The following is a 21,965-nucleotide window of genomic DNA, read 5'->3' as shown; positions in this document are numbered from 1 at the left end:
ATGGTTTGTGCTATTCTGTCTGTGGGAAGCACAAATAAAAGATTCCTTGCTGCCTATCGTAAAAAGAGTAGCCTATGTGGCGCCAGCGGGTTTCCTCTAAAAAAAACCATAAAATATTGTCAGAATGACCATATGTTTGACGTCCAATAGCCAATGATAAGATAAAAAAATCAATGTGCTCTAGTGGCGTCGTTAAATAAAACAAACAAACTTTACAAATATTACGTAGTAACCGAAAATAACTGCGATTTGGCTTAGATAAAACGCTCTCAATTTCATGTCGGCTTTTTCTTTGACCTACAAGCCCAAGTCAAAACTAAAACAATGTCTATTTCTCAAGCTGCTCGTGCGTCTTGTATCAGGGACAGTTCTAACATTGTCTGGGTCACCATAATGGATTAAGTACTAGCCAGTGCACTGTTCGACGATTAGTCTTCGCAATAATTATTATCTTTTGGATATAAATTAATAAATTAATTGTGCTAAATAATACTAACTACATTTTTAGGGGTGATTTTAAAAAGTCAATGCAATAATTTGAATAAACAAAATCATGGGCTCCGTTTGTTTCGATGTTTGATCTCCCCGAGCAGTATGGTCTAATCGTGTGTGTGTGTGTGTGTGTGTGTGTGTGAGAGAGAGATCAGATGACGTCACACTGTTGCAGCGTGCCACCTTCATTGTATGTGACAATCGGTTGAATCGACCGTTGCCAAGCATGCAAATCGGGCCAGTTGTTTAAAAATTAATCACTGTGTAACCATTAGTTAAGAGAAATAATTAAAACCAAATATTAAATGACTTCAAAGAAATTGTTTTTGAAAAATATATTAAAATTTGACTTAGAACAGCATAATTAAAAATATATTAGGCTAACCCAGCAGTGGCCGTAGGAAGCTGCCAAAAGGGAAGGGGGGGGGGGCGCACACCTATATATATATATATATATACACACACACACACACACACACACACACACACACACACACACATATATATATATATATATATATATATATATATATATATATATATATATATATATATGCATATGCATGGATCATCAAAGGGGAGAAACAATCGTCACATTGATTGTTAGTGTGGGGATTCTATTCCAAGTTTCGTGCAGGGCCGTATTATCCACACGGCTAACTACGCTGAAGCCTAGGGGCCCCACAGGTACTACGAGCTCGTCAATTTTTATTTATTTATTCTTTCTTTCTTTCTTTTTTTTATTTTTTTTATTTACTTCAAACCAAGATTGAAGTACCGGAAGGGACCCGAAGCCTTGTGGCCCGACCATGGGTTCGTGTAATCCACTACAATACCGTTCAGCTGGTATAATGTATTCTAAACAAAATAATATGCTGGACACTGCTTGTGGTTCTATCGAATACTAAATGTGATATTTCACAAATTATTGTTGATACCTGTCACACTGAGTCCAGTGAATTGCTGCAAGTTGTACTTTCAGGAAAACGTTAGTATTTTCAGTTAAATTTCCCATAAATTAATCACAGACAATTTCCAATAGAGTCATAGGGTTTTACCTGCACATTCAGAACAAGATGTAGCGCACGCCTGTTATGGGCGCAGGTGCCTCGGCCCAGGAAAGGAAAATGGTTGTGGTTGGTGATAGAGGGGGCAATTTTGATGCTATTGAATTTTGAATATTCCGAGCACATTGATTATTAATCATCGGCTATTGGATGTCAAACATTTGGTAATTCTGACTCGTAGTCAATAGAGGAAACCCGCGATATTTTCTTAATGCAGAAAGGGATCTTTCATATGCACTTTCCCACAGACAAGAACGCACATACCACGGCCTTTGACCAGTTGTGGTGCACTGGTTGGAACAAGAAAAAACCCAATCAGTTGAACGGATCCACTGAGATGGTTCGATCCTGCGACGCAAACAACTCAAGCGAGCGCTCAATTGACTGAGCTAAATCCCGCCCCTTCTTGGAGGAATTTTGGCTATTTTAGAACTGTTCACCAAGCAAACAGTATAACATTGTTAACATTTATGAGTTTGCTGGAGTTCTACATTTATAGGGTTATTTTTAAAAAATGACCATACTGGGGGTGGGAGGGGGTGAAGATATTGCAATTGTAGTACTCGTTCCGATGATAAGAAGAGACGTACGCTTCTACTTGGGTCAGAAAAAGGGGCGGGGGTGGGGTTGTGGCAGTATCAGTTGTGGGTGGCATAACGGTAAATAATTATTGGGTGGAGGTTTTTTTTTTTCGGGGTGAGGGTAGGAATAGAGTCTGTAACTCACTTTGGTGAAAACAACGTCCCCTCCGATTACATGCCACATAAATGATGTATAGACTTTCTTCTCTCTTTTTTGTTACTTCAAGATGTCTGTGGGTGCATTCTGGGATATTTAATTTCATTATTCATTATTGGGGTGGGTTAAATTCTTTAACCATTAAATGCGTTTTTGGTTAATATATCTTGATAATTTTATTTTATTCTACAAATACATAAAATATATCAGACACTACTATAACGGGTCTTTCTTCTTTGTCTTGTTATTATTTGGCTTTGAACTTACTGTATTAAATACCTGAAAAAGATAAAGAAATCCAAAGACAGTCCAAATATCATAAATTAAAAACAAAGTAAATTAAGTGTGGATGAAACCAATCTTCGTCATCTCATTTATTTTTTACTTTATTGATTGATTGATTGATTTTTCTAGGAAGATAGGACAATTACTGTCATCACTGCTGATAGATCGCAACTATATAAATAACATCCAGGCGCGGATATAAGTAGGTTTTTTTTTATTAAAGCAGAGTACACATCTAAAATTTCAGTTGCTATATGTAGTACCGTAGCGTCATCTTCCATGTATATATTTACCATCGGCTGATACCGTGCGCATATGGAGTCGATTTTTAAAAATTATTATTATTAATAAAAAAATGTAACCAAAGATCCACAGAAAGTGAAAATATAAAAAACAATAAATATAGCGTGGATGAATCCAATCTTCAGACTGCTGTTGTTTCCCCACTCCCGCTGCACTGAATTTTATGTGCTTAAAAAGGAACAGCTGCGAGACAAAATTTGAATTAAAATGTTGTTGTTGTTTGGGTTTTTTGTTGTTGTTTTTTAAATCGTCACAATATTGTAAATACTAATCAAAGTCAAAACTGATATATTTGAAGAAAAAGACCCTAATAAAAATAAAATAAAAGTAAATAACACCTGAAATAACCCCAGAACCCCTCTATCTGTGTGTGTGGGTGGGGGGGGGGGGGGGGGGGGGGTCGCACACACCAGACAAACCTGCACCCAAATTACTTTCGTAAATCGTGTTTGGTAAATGCACAACTGTGCATGTACGGTTATTGGAGAGAAATGGCATATTTTATGATTACACGTTTTTCCAAATCAAAATCAAATGAACATGTAAATGACAGCCCTATATAAAACCCGCACTCGATCCTTTTGTAATTGCTGACACGTTTTGAGTTATTAAAAGAAAGCTCCTAGACAAAATAACATAGGACCGTTGGTAAAAAAGATATACTAGTAAGCATACTGGTACAGCTATTGGAACACAGGTAACTGAGGGATATATATATATATATATATATATATATATATATATATATATATATATATATATATATATATATATATATCCGCAACAACAACAGTCCCAGATAAATCAGGTACCCAAGTTTCTTTTGGAAATCACGCCAGCTCACAATAACTATTAACAGGAGTTATGAAACGAAACAGGTGATCATTGGTCAAATCGGCGGTAAACATAATATTTGTACAGCAAGTGGAGAAAGGGTAAATGGTGGCTAGAGGGAATACACCAGTAACAACAACAGCCCCAGATAAAACCGGTACACAAGTTCCTTTTTGAAATTACGCCAGCTCACATATTAACAAAGCAGCACACAAACGATCGGCGATCGTTGGTCAAATCGGCGGTAAACAAGTATACAATGTTATTGATACAGCAAGTGGAGAAAGGGTAAATGGTGGCTAGAGAGAATACACCAGTAACAATAACAGCCCCAGATAAAACCTGTACCCATGTTCCTTTTTGAAATTACGCCAGCTCACATATTAACAAAGCAGCACACAAACAATCGGCGATCGTTGGTCAAATCGGCAGTAAACAAGTATACAATGTTATTGATACAGCTAGTAGAGAAAATGTAATTGGGGGTTAGAGATGATATACCGGGCCCATAACAACAGCACCAGATAAAACCTGTATCCAAGATCCTTTAGGAAATGACGCTAACTCTCATTAAATAAAACAGCTCGCAGACGAAACGATGGTTCGGATCGTTGGACAACTCGGCGGTAAACATGATATTGGTACAGCTAGAGCAGAAAGGGTAAATGGTGGCTAGAGAGAATATTCTTGCAACAACAACAACAGCCCCAGATACAACCTTTACCAACGTTCCTTTTGGAAATCACGCCAACTCTCATATTGACAAATCAGCACACAAACAAACGGCGATTGTTGGTCAAATCGACGGTACACAGAATGATATTGGTACAGCTAGTGAAAAGGTAAATGGGGTTAGATATAACATATTTGCAGCAACAACATCCCCATATAAAACCTCTTCCAGGCACATGTAGCACACGCCTCTCCCACTTGTGGACGAATATGTACGTATTTTGTTTTTTTGTCCTATATATAAATACAGATTTTTTTAAATTGGCTTCTGTTCCCTCCCCCACTAGAGACTGAGCCCCCTCCATTAGAGATTGTGCTCCAAACCCCCACACCCGGATATTGTTACCATGTGCCTGCGTACGTTCCTATCGAAAATCACTCCCAACGCAGACGAAACGACTAACGATCATTTGTCAAATCGGTGGTAAACATACATGTATAATGCTATTGTTACAGATAGTGAAGAAAATGTAAATGGGGGCTAGCGGGAATATATCCACAATAAAAACAGCCTCAAATAAAACCTGAACCCTAGTTCCTTTTGGAAATCGATTAACAAAGCAGCTTGCAGACCCGCGATCGTTTGGGCCGTTGGCAAATTAAGCCGCAAACATAATTATATTGCAGGCGCGTGTGCACAGGGGTGTGCTTCAGGGTCTACCCTCCTCCCCCTTCCCGAATTTTCTTTAAAAAAAATATTGTTTTACGAAGCATGACCCGACATTCCCTAAAACATCTCACCAGTCTAGACACCGGTACTCAATTTTATGCACATGTGCCTGTGTACATTGTTTTTGTAACCCCCCCCCCCCCCCTAAACGTAAACGTAGCTCGCCAGTCTGGACACCACCCCCCCCCCCCCCCCTTGCTAACATTATTTCATACGCGCCTGCATTGGCAAAAAGAAAAAGAAAAAAACACCCTAAATAATAATACATGTAATAATAATACAAATAAAATGAAGTTTTTGTTAGCCGCTTGCACATTTATTTGTCGATTTCACTTCTTTTCTCTCCTTTTCCTTTATAGTTTTCCTTTTTCAGCTGTCTACAAGGGTTGTCGGTCAGTTAAATAACATCATGTGTTTTGGTTTTAAAATTTATTATAGTCAGTATAGAGTGAATGATTTAAGATGCCAATCGGAATATATCAATAACAGAAGTTTTAGGATAATAATTTAATAATTCTGCTTTTAAAACATGTCAACGCTGCGGAATACAAGGGTTTTTTTTTTTTTTTTTTTTTAATTAAATTAAATTTATAACATATCGGCAGTTAACAACAACCGACAGATAAAGAGGTCACAGCAAAGTGATGCGAATTTGCGCAGCAAAACAGTCCGGTGCGAAATCAGGTACCCAAGTTTCTTTGTGGAAATCAATAGCCTGAGCCACAATAACTTTTAAACAGGAGTTATGAAACGAAACCCCAGGTGATCGTTGGTCAAAAAGTCGGCGGTAAACATCCCCGTCATATTAATGAATACAGCAAGTGGAGAAAGGGTAAATGGTGGCTAGAGGGAATACACCTTTTATGACTTTTATGACTTGAAGCTGTTAATAACAATGTGCATGTAAACATGGTCAATATAATCATAATGAACAGTTCTACGCGTTGGATGAAGTGCAAACGTAATTCTTGTTGAAATAAATATTTTACAAAATTGCCGATCCGCCGATCGGCGAATGTTTGGAAACATTTTGTTTTTTCCAAGACCGCCGAAACCGCCGAGCCGACCGCCGAGCCGATCTCCGATATTGCCACTATGGTTGGTTCGTGTACTGTACCTTTCCCCTATGTTTAATTTTTTTTGGTGTATTTCCTGTCGCCCTATGTCTGGTGCTCTATCGTATCTCTTCTAAGCGTACATAGTCTCTTCTATGCACACATAGTGTAAGTATAATTATTTTGTTTGTGGTGGCTGTATATCTATATCTACATGTATAATATGTCTATATTTATAGTGTAATTATCAAAGAAAGAAAACCAACAATTGTTTAGGGACATTGATAATATTTTTATTTGTGCCGTTTGCACGTGTACTGAATTTGATATGATGATGTTACTGCACTTGCTGAAACATGTTCACAGTTACAAACTAATATTAAATTTCTTTGAACAGTTTTGCTCAGCCACAGGAATGAAAATTAATCTTGATAAGACTAAAGTGGTTGTATTTAGAAACAGTATCTTTTTATAAGTACCTATGTATTATTTTTACCCCAGAATATCTTGAAATAAAGCCCAGCTCTTTCTGCTAAGGCATACAATTTTTACTAACACTTGACAGGTACCATAAGAGAGTAAGAAATATACCTTCTTCCAAATATACATTTTAAAATGTTTGATGCCATGGTAACATCAATTTTGTATTATGGGTCAGAAATTTAGGGTACTGATACATGCAGAGTTATTGAAGCTGTGCAAATTAAATTTTGTAAATTTCTGCTTAAGATTGGGAAAAGAGCAGAAAATTATCTGCCCCAAGTTTAGCCAGCAAAAACATTTACTAATCAATACTAAATAATTTCATATAACTTTACTATTAGTGTTGAAGAAGAATGTTCCATTTCGTAGTGTATAGTTAACCAGTAGTATTACACTTTCCCACATGTCGTAATCTAGAGATAATTGACAATCTACAGGCATACCGCCAAGTAAAAATTATAAAAACAAATCTTGACTCCACAAATAATTCAACATTAAGCAAGTCACATACCTTGTTAAACAAAACATCTCTTTATTTAAGTTTAATTTGACAAGACATAAACACGAGTTTATCTATATAATGAGCTACTGTGCCACATAAACATTGTTTTGATTGCAATGGAGTTGAACCAACATGAATGAGTCTAGCGATATCACGAAGGCTGTGCGGTTTTTCTAAAGAAAGTTTCCATAGTCTTATGTTCAGAACCAGATCTAATTGTACAATAGCGTGAGTTGTCTTTCTACAAACGCAGTTTCATGGGAACGTATATTTTGCATTAAAAGTTGAGCCTATTATGCTTTTAGTCGTAAACATAGAATTACATACATAGTCATCTATCACACCACACAAATCATATTTACAAACTAGTTGCAAAATATTAAAGATAGAAGACTTAGTATCCCAGTTATCTTTATGAATTAACACTGACTTACACCTATACTGCTCAAGTCTGGCTAAAACATCTTTTTAAAAATAAACGATGACTTTGCATTACAAAGTTTATCCAGGAATATCAGTGTTTGGTGCTCTATATGCCCTTGTAAAGAAATTAGTCCAATCGTGTTTGTGGTCATTACGTTAGGAGTTTGTTTAGAAAACCTCTGTACCTTTCTACAGGAGTAGCGCTGGATTACTTCTAGCATTTCATATTCCTTTAGTGATAGTCGTCCCCACACATTACATCCGTATAAACCACATGGTAAAACAACTCTTTTCCAGATTTTCAGAGAGGAACTTGGATTAAAATCAATAAAACACAAACCAAAATGATGATTAGCATTAATTAGCTTTCTAAGTTTCTCACGAGCTCGGGCTGCTCGTTCTAATGTGGATTTAGTTGAACTAATCAAAACACCAGCATATACTACAGATTCTTTAACACGTAGCTTAATTTTGCCCAAATATGGTGTAGTTTGTAACAATGGTTTTCCTGTACACACAAATTGCAATATAATACTTTTACTTGCATTATATCGTAATTGACATTTATTTGCATATACTTCTGTTGCTAAGTAACGTTGTATCATCAGCAAGGAGTATGCCAGTACATTGCTCCCAGGGCAAATTAAGACCATTAACAGAATCATTCAGCGCATGCAATAAATCATTAATATAGAGAGTAAACAGCCATGCAGATATCTCTACCCTGGCCAACTCCTTGCTTAACATGAAACAACTCTGACTTATAGCCACCATAACTAACACATGACTGCATTGAGTTATATGACAAACGTAAAAGTCTCCATAATTTGCCAATAATTCTAATCTTATATAATTTGTAAAACAAACCATCAAGCCACACACTATCAAACGCGTTCTCATTATCAAGAAAGGCACAAAAACACAGGTGAATAGCTTTCGTTATAGAAAGTAATACTCTCCATTAGAGTAAGTACGGCAGTTTGAGCGCCTACATGTTTTCTAAACCAAACTGGTAAGGACGAGAAAATTGTACATGTATATTAGTACCAGTACAACGTTCTAATCTATCAAGTAACAATTTTTCAAATAATTTACTTAACACGGATGTCAACGTTATTCCTCCATAGCTTGAAGGGTCACTTTTACATTATACATTAACAAAAGTGTCAGTTTGCCGATATGTAATGGTTGATCAAACATGGCGGCAGATTGTTGGAACTGCTTGACTGACTAGCAGCAATCACACACCTTAGAATACTCTACCTGTCGGTGTTGACGAGTCGAATGTATACGTAAGTTCAATGCAAGCCTTACTTCAACCAATGACATCGGCGGTACGTAGCCCAATGGTAATGCGCGGTCTGTTTGGGATCGATCCCCGTCGGTGGGCCCATTGGGCTATTTATCGTTCCAGCCAGTTCACCACGATTAGTATATCAAAGCCCGTGGTATGTAGTACCCTGTCTGTGGGATGGTGCATATAAACGATCCCTTGCTGCTAATCGAAAAGAATAGCCCATGAAGTGGCGACAGTGGGTTTCCTCTCTCAATATCTGTGTGGTCCTTAACCATACGTCTGACGCCATATAACCGTAAATAAAATGTGTTGAGTGCGTCGTTAAATAAAACATTTCCTTCCTTCCTTCAACCAATAACAAGTTGCCTTGTAAATTAAATGACCGAACATATCAGTGGAGCATGAATCTGTTTTATTTCAACTTAAGTAAAACAATAACTTTATATTGTGATGGCGAAGGTCAATACATGTGTATATCTTCTGATCGTTATGGCAAGCTCAACTGTTAATTTTGGACAAAAAAATAGTGGTCTTTGTAATTCTGTGGTCGTTATAGCAGGTTCAACTATTCATTTTTGTCCAAAAATATTGGCCGTTTTCCGCATTGGACAGGTGGCCGTGTATACAGGTGACAGTTAGACCCGTCTCGACTGTATATATGTATATATATATATATATATATATTGTTTAATTTCACAATTTGTTTTGGTCACAGCAACAATACAATATACATTCGCATTATACACGTTAAAAGTGTAGCAATTTGTAAATGGTGACATGCAACCTTTAAATTTTTTTTTTTTAAAACTGGTTACCGTTTTGCATATTACGCTTGCAATGAGTCTGTACTACTATTAGTATTAGAGTAACAAATCTTTGTAGTGTAAAAAAAATCAAAATGGCGGCAAAACGATGAACTTTTGTTTTTCCAATGTTTATACTTTATAACTTGAATAAAGTTACACCGGTAGGTATATTGATGTCATGGATGGGTCAAAGATTACTGGTGGCTAGCTATTTGTTAGCGAAATATTGCATGTGACAGCAAATCGAAAGAAGTGACGTGTAGACGTTTCTTTTGTTTTCGTACGTTCGTAGCCGGTATTTTTATTTTTATTTTTTTTTTGGGGGAGGGTTGTGGGGTTGTTGTTTTTTTGGTGTGTTTTTTTTTTTTTTTTTTTTTTTTTGATCACTTGCCATCGGGATCGCACAAAGTAAGTTTTAGTGTCCCGAACTGGGGCGGATCTAGAAGGGGGGGGGGGGGGGAGGTCCAAGGTGTCCGGACCCCTCTTCAAATTTGAGAAGTGCCCCTTTTATTTAGGATTTTTAGGTTTTTTACAAATTTATTTATTCTGTCAATGTATAGAACACTGTAGAATACGTCTGCCAGCGTCCCTGTTGTAGCACTATTATATTATGGTCCATGTGAACCGTGTGTAATTTTTCATTAGTGCCTTTTCATAATGTTATGGTGCCCTTTTTGTCTTGGACCCCCCCCCCCCCCCCCCCCCCCATCAGAAAAGCTGGATCCGCCCCAGCCGAATCCAGGGTATAATCTAAACAATTTTCTCTCCATGGACAGCAAATAAAATATATAAATGCATTTACATTTGGTTGCCCTTACATTCAATCCAAAACACACCTGGCATCGGGCATCGGGTTACCGTATTCTAGAACTTCTGTATGTGTTTGCGTGAATATTTGTACTAATGCCTTGCTTTCTTCGTCTGTCAAATACACAAAATACACGTTTTACATACATGGAAATGGAACAAGATAATTCAAACAACTGTACTGATTCGAATGACAATTGACCGCAACGTTAACCACTCGGTCACCCAGTAACAGTTGGGTATTAATAGACTTGACCAAATCAAATTGCATCATAAGAATTAATAATACAGAATTAAACATCTATATATTATATATATAATAATATACTCTTCAAAAAAAGGTACAAATGGGTTATAACTCCGATTTTATGTTTCCTACCGGTTCATGCTTTGTGATATAAGGTCATTGCATGTCCCAAACACATTCCCACGGTTACATTCGATACACCACTGCACGTGCGTTGTCTGCACGTGCAACATGAACACCGACAGTATAAAAGTGCAGGGTGTTCGCTTGCCTGGCCTCTGTGTCTGGCCGACAGTACAATTAAACAAAAATCAAACAAAATAAACAAACAAAACAACAAATAAACAACAAACAAAACAACTAACAACGACAGAGCATCTGCTTGAGTCTAAAGAACTAGAGTCTAGCTACCAATATTATCCGTTTTATATGTTTATAATTATTGTTGCATATATATATATATATATATATATATATATATATATATATATATATATATATATATATATATCCTCCGGACACACACACATACATCACGACTGGTATATGAAATGCCTTGTTATGTGCTGTCCTGTCTGGGATGGTGCATATTATAAGATCCCTTTCTAATAATGTAAAAATTACTTTAACTTTTAACTATAACATACATACATACATACATACATACATACATACATATATGTACTGCTTCAACAGATTAGTCAACAGTACATAATATTTAGAATTGGGACATCTTGGGCCGGTGCTCGGGAATAGTTGGGACATTTTGGGTTTAACAGCTTGTCCAATCTGATTAAAATTGGATCTACTGGTTAATAACTATTGAATTTAATAAATTAACAAATATGTCATCTTAATCCTAGTTAAGGATGCATATCAAATCCATGACGTCATTCAATATTCACATTACTACCTATATAACTGTTTCAAATTTATTACCACAAATTCAAAATATTGTTTGTTAGAGGTGGACATTTTTGTATGTATATTGTTGTAAATTTTGTCTTACTATCTTAAAATGTAAAATCTATATAGAGATGGCTTGTAGAAAACAACAAGATATAATGAAATAATGAAAAGACAACGTTTAAACTGCGAAAGGTATCAATTTCCTGACTATTATTTTTCTTTTGTAATATTTTCTTTTTGTAACAGTTGTGGACATTGGTGGTAACAGTACGGAAAATTTGAGTAACAGTTTAGACATGTACATATTTTATGTCACGAGTCATCGACCGATCTGCGCTGTTGATCGATCGCGCTACGCCATCTGAGGGTCCGTCGTTAGCGATCGATCGCGCTGTGCCATCTATGGATACGTCGTTAGTGTAACCATTATTAGATCGTGCAGATTCGTTTGGCATAGGGTCGTCGGGATTCTTCGTGTAGCGTTGGTACTGGTTAACAATATGTAAGTTTAATGTCATGACTGGATTCGGGAATAATCAAAGTAAAGCTTTGTGGCATCAGATTTAGGAAAAAATTTGTATTTTAGACATAGTAGCTTGCGACACTTTGGTTGTCGACGATTGTCAAAGCATTACATATAGTTTCCTCCAGCCTTCTCCTACATATCAATTTATCAATAAGGTGAGAGTTGGGGGTGACTCGAGTTACATCAGTGGATCAGTCGTTAGCGTAGCCTATAGGTAGTACTAAACCAAATAACTTCCGGCTGAGTCAAAGTTCGAGGTGCACCCAACTTTTGATACAGTAGTTAACACCACAAATCCTGTGTTTGGTGATAAATATGAGTGTGTTGGTTGAAAAAAAAATCTGTTTCATCTGTGCCAAAAAAATATATGCAATTTTATTTCATATAGTACCACTGTGTCAAGTAGCCTTGTGCTTGAAACATGTATGGGGGTACCTGTAAAAAAAAGTACTCAAATTTTGTGCAAAACTAGGGTAGTCACAGACGCTACCCGTTATCTCTGAAATGAGCACCTTAACCCCCAATTTCTTTCTGATTCACGTTAATGGTGAGGGGTTGTAGTGTTTATATCCGTGGTGTTTATGTCGATTAATATGCTGCATGTAGGAGTTTTAGCCACATATGTTACTATTGTCGTCTATGGGATTTGATTTGGTAGTTTACACCCATCAGAATGAATGAATGAATGAATGTTTAACGACACACCAGCACGAAAAATACATCGGCTATTGGGTGTCAAACTATGGTAAAAGCATATACACCCATCAGAGGGTAAATAATTTATCAAACGCATAATGGCAGTGAAAATACATTTCACCATGTCATGAATCGATACTTGCGCGATCTACCGGTGGCTTATGGCTACGCTAACACAGGATCCACTGATGGCGCAGCGCGATCGATCGATACTTGCGCGATCTACCGATGGGCTATGGCTACGCTAACACAGGATCCATCGATGGCGCAGCGCGATCAATCGATACTTGCGCGGACTACCGATGGCTACGCTAACAACGGGTCCATTAATGGCGCAGCGCGCTCGATCGATGCATTCGCGATCGATCAATGAATGCACTATATGCCAATAGCTATGCCAACGACCTGTCCATCGACTGATAGCGTAGATCAGTTGGCGCGTGACATATGTATACTGAATGAAAATAGAAATAATCTTATAATGTATTCAAACAAAATTTACTAAAAAGAAAAATGGATAATAACTGACCATACAGGAAAGTATTACAATGAAATTTCTACACAAATTAATAACAGTTACTGAAAGTATCGAATAACTATAAAATCTGCTTTTAGATGATCCATTTAATTTTCAAAAGAAAAGCAGTAAAAGAAAAGAAAGAAATGCTTTATTTAACGACGCACTCAACACATTTTATTTACGGTTATATGACGTCAGACATATGGTTAAGGACCACACAGATTTTGAGAGGAAACCCGCTGTCGCCACTTCATGGGCTACTCTTTCCGATTAGCAGTAAGGGATCTTTTATTTGCGCTTCCCACAGGCAGGATAGCACAAACCATGGCCTTTGTTGAACCAGTTATGGATCACTGGTCGGTGCAAGTGGCTTACACCTACCCATTGAGCCTTGCGGAGCACTCACTCAGGGTTTGGAGTCGGTATCTGGATTAAAAATCCCATGCCTCGACTGGGATCCGAACCCAGTACCTACCAGCCTGTAGACCGATGGCCTAACCACGGCGCCACCGAGGCCGGTAGGCAGTAAAAGAGACAAGTAATTAAAAAATCAACACGTAACAACAGTTAGGACATACTCAGTAACGGAGCCGTGTACTCACCCATGAACAGAGCCGTACCCTCCGGGGGGGGGGGGGGGGGGGATTGCCCCCCTTAGAATATCACTTTTTTTAGGGTTTAATTTGTATAGTGTTTCATTTGTTTATAAAAAGTAGGCCCCCCCCCCCCCCCCCCCCCCCCCCCCCCCTAGGATTTTGATCAGGGTACGGCCCTGCTTAGTGAACCTGGTGATATTGTTAATGTGATACTCACCACTTTTTCCTACACCTTCCATTCCAAGAACGGCAACTTTGGTTTCTCCAAGTGACGACTTCTTCCGTCGTAAATACGGTTTAAGTGTCGACCCACCGCTCACCACCGCAGGCTCTGACAATCCGGCGGAAGCATTCATGTTTTTTAAATTAAAATATTATTTTGTCTGATAGAAGAAATAAGAAATCATGAAGACACTGTGAACATATTACCTTTCCATGTTAGAAAACACCAGGTAGGATCGTTCGGTCGGCAAGGCCAGACCCAGAGCACGGAATGATATATGTGTACGTCTTTGAACAGATGCTTTCGGCGTGTTGTATGGTGCAGCGGTAACCGGTTGTTCGTCAGCACGCGCCTCCTTGGTTACACTATTTATACCATCTGTTGTCTTAGACAAACCTCTTCTTCTCGCCACCGAACTGGCAATACGCCTGTACGGTACCAGATGCCAGCATATAACGTGCCAGTCTTCCAACAAGGTGTATATCACCAAATCAAATCCCATAGACGATAATAGTAACATATGTGGCTAAAACTGTTACACGAAGCGTTTCAATCAAACTATACACCATGGATATAAATATTACAAGTACTCACCCTCAAAATAAATCAGAACAATTTGAGGGTTTAAGTTTTAGATATCTTTGACTACCCTAGTTTCGCATACAAATTGCCATCTATTTTTAGTAGGACTCAGTGGTAAAGCGCACGCCTGAGGCGCGCTCGATCTAGGATCGATCCCCGTCGGTGGGCCCATTTGGCTATTTCTCGTTCCAACCAGTGCATCACGACAGGTATATCAAAGGACGTGGTATGTGCTATCCTGTCTGTGGGATGGTAAATAAAAAATATCCCTTGCTACTAATGGAAAAATGTAGCGGGTTTCCTCTCTATGCCTGTGTCAAAATGACCATATGTTTGACATCCAATAGCCGATAATTAATAATCAATGTGTTCTAGTGGTGTGGTAAAAAAAAAAAAAAAAAAAAAACACAATTCGAACTTTGACCCGGTAAGGTGCTATTTGTGCTTGTTAAACTAATTTCCAATCCTTGTTTACACACAATTACCAACTTTACTGTTAAAGTGAACTGATATAACTTTGTCCTTTTTAGCGATCGTTTACGTTATCTTAGTGTGAGCAAAACCTTCTGCCCATCTACCGGCCTCGGTGGCGTCGTGGCAGGCCATCGGTCTACAGGCTGGTAGGTACTGGGTTCGGATCCCAGTCGAGGCATGGGATTTTTAATCCAGATACCGACTCCAAACCCTGAGTGAGTGCTCCGCAAGGCTCAATGGGTAGATGTAAACCACTTGCACCGACCAGTGATCCATAACTGGTTCAACAAAGGCCATGGTTTGTGCTATCCTGCCTGTGGGAAGCGCAAATAAAAGATCCCTTGCTGCCTGTCGAAAAAAGAGTAGCCTATGTGGCGACAGCGGGTTTCCTCTTTAAAACAGTGTCAAAATGACCATATGTTTGACGTCCAATAGCCGATGATAAGATAAAAAATCAATGTGCTCTAGTGGCGTCGTTAAATAAAACAAACTTTACTTTTCTGCCCATCTTGCCATAAATATACATTCTCGACGTTAAATACATTTCATTACTGAACCATGAAAAAGGTATGATATTTATTAACTATATATTATCTTGGGCAATACAAAATTAAATAGAATTTACAGATTATAGTAAGTTTTTAGAAAATAAGAGAAAAAACCCACCAGACACAAACAAACACCAGCCTCGGTGGTGTAGTGGTTAAGTCATTAGACGTAAGGCCGATAGGCACTGGCTTCTCTTCCCGGGACAGACTCCCACCCAGAGCGAGTGGGTAGGTGTAAGGCAAATACAGCGAATTATCTAACCTGGACTGACAGCTCAGATAGCTGAGGTATGTGCCCAGGACAACGTGTTTGATCATAATTTGGATATAAGCACGAAAAAACACAAGAAATAAAATGAAGTGAAACAAACATGCAAAGAAACAGACATGCAAACGTGCATACATACACACATACACACATACACAGGCGCGCGCGTGCATGCATATATACATGCTTGCTTGCATATAAAGTTAAGTTTGTTTTGTTTAACGACACCACTAGAACACATTGATGTTTTAATCATCGGCTATTGGATGTCAAATATGCATGTTTATAATACTATTTTATGTTGTCTTAGCGTGAAATACAAAAGGTCCCACAAAGACAAAAAGGTCACTATTACTTGCATTAATTTCGACAAAACTAAAAAATAATATGTTTCCACTATAATTTGAATCTTGATAGAATATTTCGGACTCTGTAAAGCTATATTTGATAATATATATATTTAATTATTTGTCTATTTTATATTTATATCTTATGTTCAATGGCTTTACAGAACATAAGATATAAATATATATATATTCGGTCTAGTTATTTCTATGATACATTTATTATTTATGTTTAATTTTGGCCATATTGGTAGTTCATTTTGAACAACGAGTGTGTGTGTTTTCTTTATTACAGATATTACACATTTTGTTATGACACGCAATAACATTTACTTTACCTGTAAAGACAATGGAAATCAGTACTGGCCGACAGAGGGAATAGATCGGTTTCACACGAGGAAGATAAACACAATTATTAACTCACATTCGGGAGTTGCTTTTAGAAATCAGTAATGTTGAACGCATTATTAAAATAGACTTTAATTTATCGTCTTTGAGAAAGATATCTGTATATTGATCGTTTCACCAAAATATAAGTATTTGACGGCGACTCGAGCATTCAGACGGTGGACGAACACCTTTTTTATATTCGTCTGGGTATTAATTATTTTAATTTTAAATGTATATTACGTTTTCTCGGATTACACTTTATTTGTTGGGGACTATAGTTTCACACAGACCATGGCCAAATATGATTTCGCTCAAGCAAGACGTTGTTTCGTGTGCTCTGGATCCACCCCCCCCCCCCCCCCCCCCCCCCCACCTTCCGCTTGGGGGCGATGATCTCATCGTTTAGATATCTACTAGAGTATCGCGTTGCCTACAACGGGTCACGGGCTAACGTGACTCAATCCCAATTTCAGCCAGCAAATGTTTCGCTAACGTTCGCGAACTATTTGATTCGTTCCCGAAGTGGTAATTCGGTTTACTGTGTAGCGTAAAAACCCGGAGGATACGGAAGATGAAACGTGCGCCAGAGGCGCCACATGGCGAGCCAAAACCAGCAGCTCAACTGACGGCAGTGGCTCCTTCTGTGTTCCCGCGGATCTCAACACTACTGCGTGTAAACCGCAGGCCAGCCCCGACTTAACTCCGAGAATAGCGACTCTCGGTGAAGCCTAAGCCGCCGTCCCCACTGAAGATAGCTCCCATCGAGTCGTTGGTCCGTCAAGATGATGTTGCCAAGCGGAAGGCCACCGTTCAGCCGAATGGCCAGCCAGACAAGGCCAGGCCTCCGCCGTCTCAAACGGGCATCGATCAGAACCATCTTCACCCTGGTCAACCAGATCCGACCCCAGTACGCCAAGCTACTAGTGGTTGACACGAGGGACACATCGCAGTTGATCGGTTGATTCATCGCACAGGGTTACATTCCGTTACCTGACAACGAAGGCGAGTACGTGATTCACTACATCGGCACGGCGAGCGGGAAGTCTGGGATTGTGGTGATGCAACGTCAGGATGGAGTTTACCGTCAAACGATCTTGTTGCCAGAAATAGATAGCCATACCATCCACAGGATCATCCAGACCATCTGCGGCAAGAACTACTCCACAGTCTGTAGCAACTTATACACGCCAAGGTGGAACCGCTACATCCTCAGCTTCGTCAACAGCTAGCCGATCAGCTAGCCGTAGACGCTAACCTTTCTACCAACCTTTGCTTCCAGTTAAGGGCCGTATCGGACTTTAAAACGAAAATGTTTCCTGTTCAAACTTTTATGTTTATTTATTTTATAAATAGTCCGACGCACTTTTTGGCAGCCCGTCATAACTGATCAAATCACTTCAAACGTTTTTTGCTGAACAGTCAAAGTTTATTTTTGGACTTAAGGGTTTTTTGTTTCAGACAGTGTAGAATGGTCAGTTCTCCATTTTGGCTTTAGGTCTTTGACCTAACTACTAAAAATCCCGCCTATCTCAAACTTAGTCACTGGCGAAAATCAGAGGTTACGCCCACGATAGGCGTTCCTGAAACCTTAGTGGTATATGGGCATGTACAAAAAGTTTCACTCGCTCACACAGCTCTTCTCATAACGAATTAATTAAATATACAAAGATGTCGATATTTAAAACTAATATTGCGTTAATGTAACCTTTCTCTCCTGTTAAAAACTTCAACCTTCCAAAGTTTGAAAGAGAAGTCGCATCATCCTACAATTTATACTTCGTGTGAGGCTTGATTATGCAATTTGTTTATTCTTTTATGCCACAGAGAGATATAATTGAGGCATTTATACCAATACAATATGTTTTATTCCATTAAAGACATACATGAGATGTATGACTACCAGACGTTTCGCACCCAAACAAGTTCGCCTCAAGACGTCTAATAATTTGTCAGCTCGCCCCAACTATTTGTCAGATCGCACTCTCCCCTAAATTTATGTCAGATAATCAGGGCCATAGCTAGGATTGTTTGTTGGGGGGGGGGGGGGGGGGGGGGGGGGACTGAGTAGTTAATAGTCTAAAACTCCTTAAACAGTTAAGAAGAGAATTTTCTTTAAGTTTGCCCCCCTCTAGCTACGGCCCTGATAATAATGAATGAATGAATGAATGAATGAATGTTTAACGACACCCCAGCACGAAAAATACATCGGCTATTGGGTGTCAAACTATGGTAATGCAAATAAATAAAGTGATGATCAACATCAATATAAAAATTCAAGACAAACAAAAACAGTGTAAAGAACTGTGCAAAAACACAAATATCACAGAATTTTACGGATACTGAATTTTACTCCAAACTTCAATTTTGTGCTGTATTGGCCATTCTCAAAGAGAATGTTACACCCCTGCACCACGGTGATGATGAATTTGGCGGAGGTTGTTTGTTCATTTATTATTTGTTTATTTATTTATTTGTTTATTTTTTATTGTTCTCAGTTAGTTAAAATTGCCAGCCTGGACCATAAAAAAGTTTATTTAGGCAGGCTGTTTTCAGCCCGCCTGCACATTTTAAATCACAAGACAATTTGGTCAAAGGGTTTCATGTAAGAGCCGTGGTGGGTAATCTCTGATAATTTTGAGCTCAAATGAGGTTACTTAACAGTTGCATTACAGACAGTAATATGTGGACATATATATTTATATTTTAGTTAAGGTAAGGTTCCAAATATAATTTGAATTCCCTTATAAATGAATTTGAATTTCATTCTAAGTGACATGAAACAATATTGCTGTCAGTTATCACGTGACTTATTTCACCTTTTTTTTTACCAAACACATCTGTTCTAAAACATTTCTTTTTTTATTAGTGTTGTTCAAGAACAGACCTGTTAAACCCCAAGTGACGTCGAACATGATTTTATGTGAGCGAACTGATAATATGTTGGGGCGAAATGACATATATTTTGGGGGCAAGCTGGTATGGTATCCACAGGGAAAGCGGAAGTTGATTCGATGTTCAACATTCAATATTGCTCTGACAGAACAACATTCAACATTCGTATTGAATATTTTTTCTGAAATATCAAATTAGCACTCTTTAAAATCTACAATTCAAACACAAGTACATGTCAATGAAAATATTACGAATGTAGGAAGCCTTATGGGGTGACTCAGAAATAAAGCTGTAATAGTATAGGAAAAAAACAAAAACCGCACAATTCTGAAACTTTGTTAAAGAGGTGTTCATCAGTGCAAACACAGGGTGGCTACAATCTAATTAAAATTAACTCCATTGGTTAATTACTATTACCTGTGGATCTAACAGCACCCCGTTGGAGCTCATGTCCAGCTGACCTTTCGTTCGGCCAATCAAAACCTTACTTGCAAAATCATGCCAGTGATTTGAAAACAATTTGAAAACATTCGGGATTATGCCTAGGGTATACGAAATGATTCGGGTCAATTCCGAAGTATGCCGGAAACTAATTTCAATATAAAATTTTATATAAAATTAGTTTCAAGACGAAAAAACACACAGTGATAAAACAGCCATAAAATCTGTTGTTGTTTTTTTTGTTTTTTTTATTATTCCAATTTTTATTGACATGATATCCACACACAGATGTATACAGTACATATGATAAAAAGATCCACATAAAAAAACCGAAGTAACTAAGGAGATATTTAGCTAAGATCAAATATACTCAACAGCAAAATACACGCAAGTTTTTTAAAGAGGCTAAAAATTAATTGAAGTTAGATTTTCACCTGCATGTAATGTATTGGGTGTATTTTGAAGCAAATCGTCCCTTGTAACAGTTTTCATTTCGTTTTGTTCGCATTTACGGTTGACGCATGTCATCAAAACATACCATAGGAAAATGTCATGGGATTGTCAAGTAAGAGATCCTCGTGAAAATCAAAAAGCATGCTTTGTTCATGACATTATAGGATATAAAAATACCCAATTTTAAAAATTTATTCACCAATATTTATGTCGTACGAATATGCTAAGACTTACCTCACAACAGCGGGAACAAGCAATCGGACGCCTACAAGCAGGTGAAAGCGTTAGTAATGTTGTCAATGCTTTTAAATAAACGTTCACATCACAACCATTTATCGTCCGCAAGATCGTTTTGTCACCACCAACAGTACTGCTGACCTTCCACGAAGTGGCCGTCCTTGTGTCACCACCCAACGACAGGACAAACATATTCATCGCTTGCATCTTCGCGATCCATTCCTGACAGCCAATAAAACAGCTCGACAGACAATTGGGAGTCCACAACCGACCCATCAGTGGTGACACAGTTAGACGTATACTCCCTATAAACACTTTCAGTTGTCGTCGTCCTGCCCGTCGTCTCAGTTTGACTCAACAGCACCGACAGAACCGTTTACAGTGGGCCACATTTCACAGGAATTGGCGTTATCAGCAGTGGAGATGAAAGTCGGGTTTGCATATCCCATGCTGATGGAAGAGTTCGAATATGGCGCAGACGTGGACATCGTTATGATGATCAGTGTGTGATGAAAAGAGATCCATGGGGTGGTCCAAGTGTTATGATATGGGCTGCAGAATATTTGTCCAGGAAGGGGTAATGGTATTACAGCTCAGCGTTACATTGATCAGGCCCTCAGACCCCATATAGTGCCTTTTTTTGCTCGTCATCCGCAATACACGTTCCAGCATGATAACGCCAGACCACACACAGCTCGGGCTACGGTTCACTTCTTACAGCTGCATAACATCAGAATTCTGCCTTGGCCAGCCCTTAGTGCCGACTTAAATCCCATTGAACATTTATGGGACGAGCTGAAAAGAAGAATTGATCAAGTTCGTCCAAGACCAAGAAATGCAGCTCAGCTTCAGGCAATCATACTTCAGACCTTTCCACTTATCCCCATGGCCTTTATCAACCGTTTGATCTATTCCATGTACAGAAGGTGTGTCGCAGTTGTGAATGCAAATGGTGGACATACACGATATTGATTATTGATTACTCTGTCTGGGTTGTCTTCCCTTGTTATCATTTATGACTGATGCCTATTAACATTCCTTGAAGTTAAAACAACTTTTGGCTTCAATAATTTGTTTCATTAGTTTACATCAGTTTTGTACAATGCTATCTAAAAATAAATACCA

The 21,965-nt window shown here is 38.3% G+C and overlaps 1 protein-coding gene across 1 annotated transcript in view; it reads right to left on the bottom strand.

Moving 5' to 3' along the window:
• Positions 1-14,532, bottom strand: part of LOC121385786 (ras-related and estrogen-regulated growth inhibitor-like) — a 63,006-nt gene extending 48,474 nt beyond the window's left edge. Inside the window, exon 1 of the mRNA XM_041516571.1 lies at positions 14,206-14,532. Within this exon, the coding sequence (XP_041372505.1) occupies positions 14,206-14,344 (139 nt within the window). The 5' untranslated portion in view covers positions 14,345-14,532. The remainder of the gene's footprint in view (positions 1-14,205) is intronic.
• Positions 14,533-21,965: the final 7,433 nt, after the last annotated feature.

Source organism: Gigantopelta aegis, chromosome 12, assembly GCF_016097555.1.
Source record: "Gigantopelta aegis isolate Gae_Host chromosome 12, Gae_host_genome, whole genome shotgun sequence".
NCBI lineage: Eukaryota > Metazoa > Mollusca > Gastropoda > Neomphalida > Peltospiridae > Gigantopelta > Gigantopelta aegis.
The sequence above is the reverse complement of the archived record's forward strand: the minus strand, read 5'-3'. Positions and strand labels throughout refer to the sequence as shown.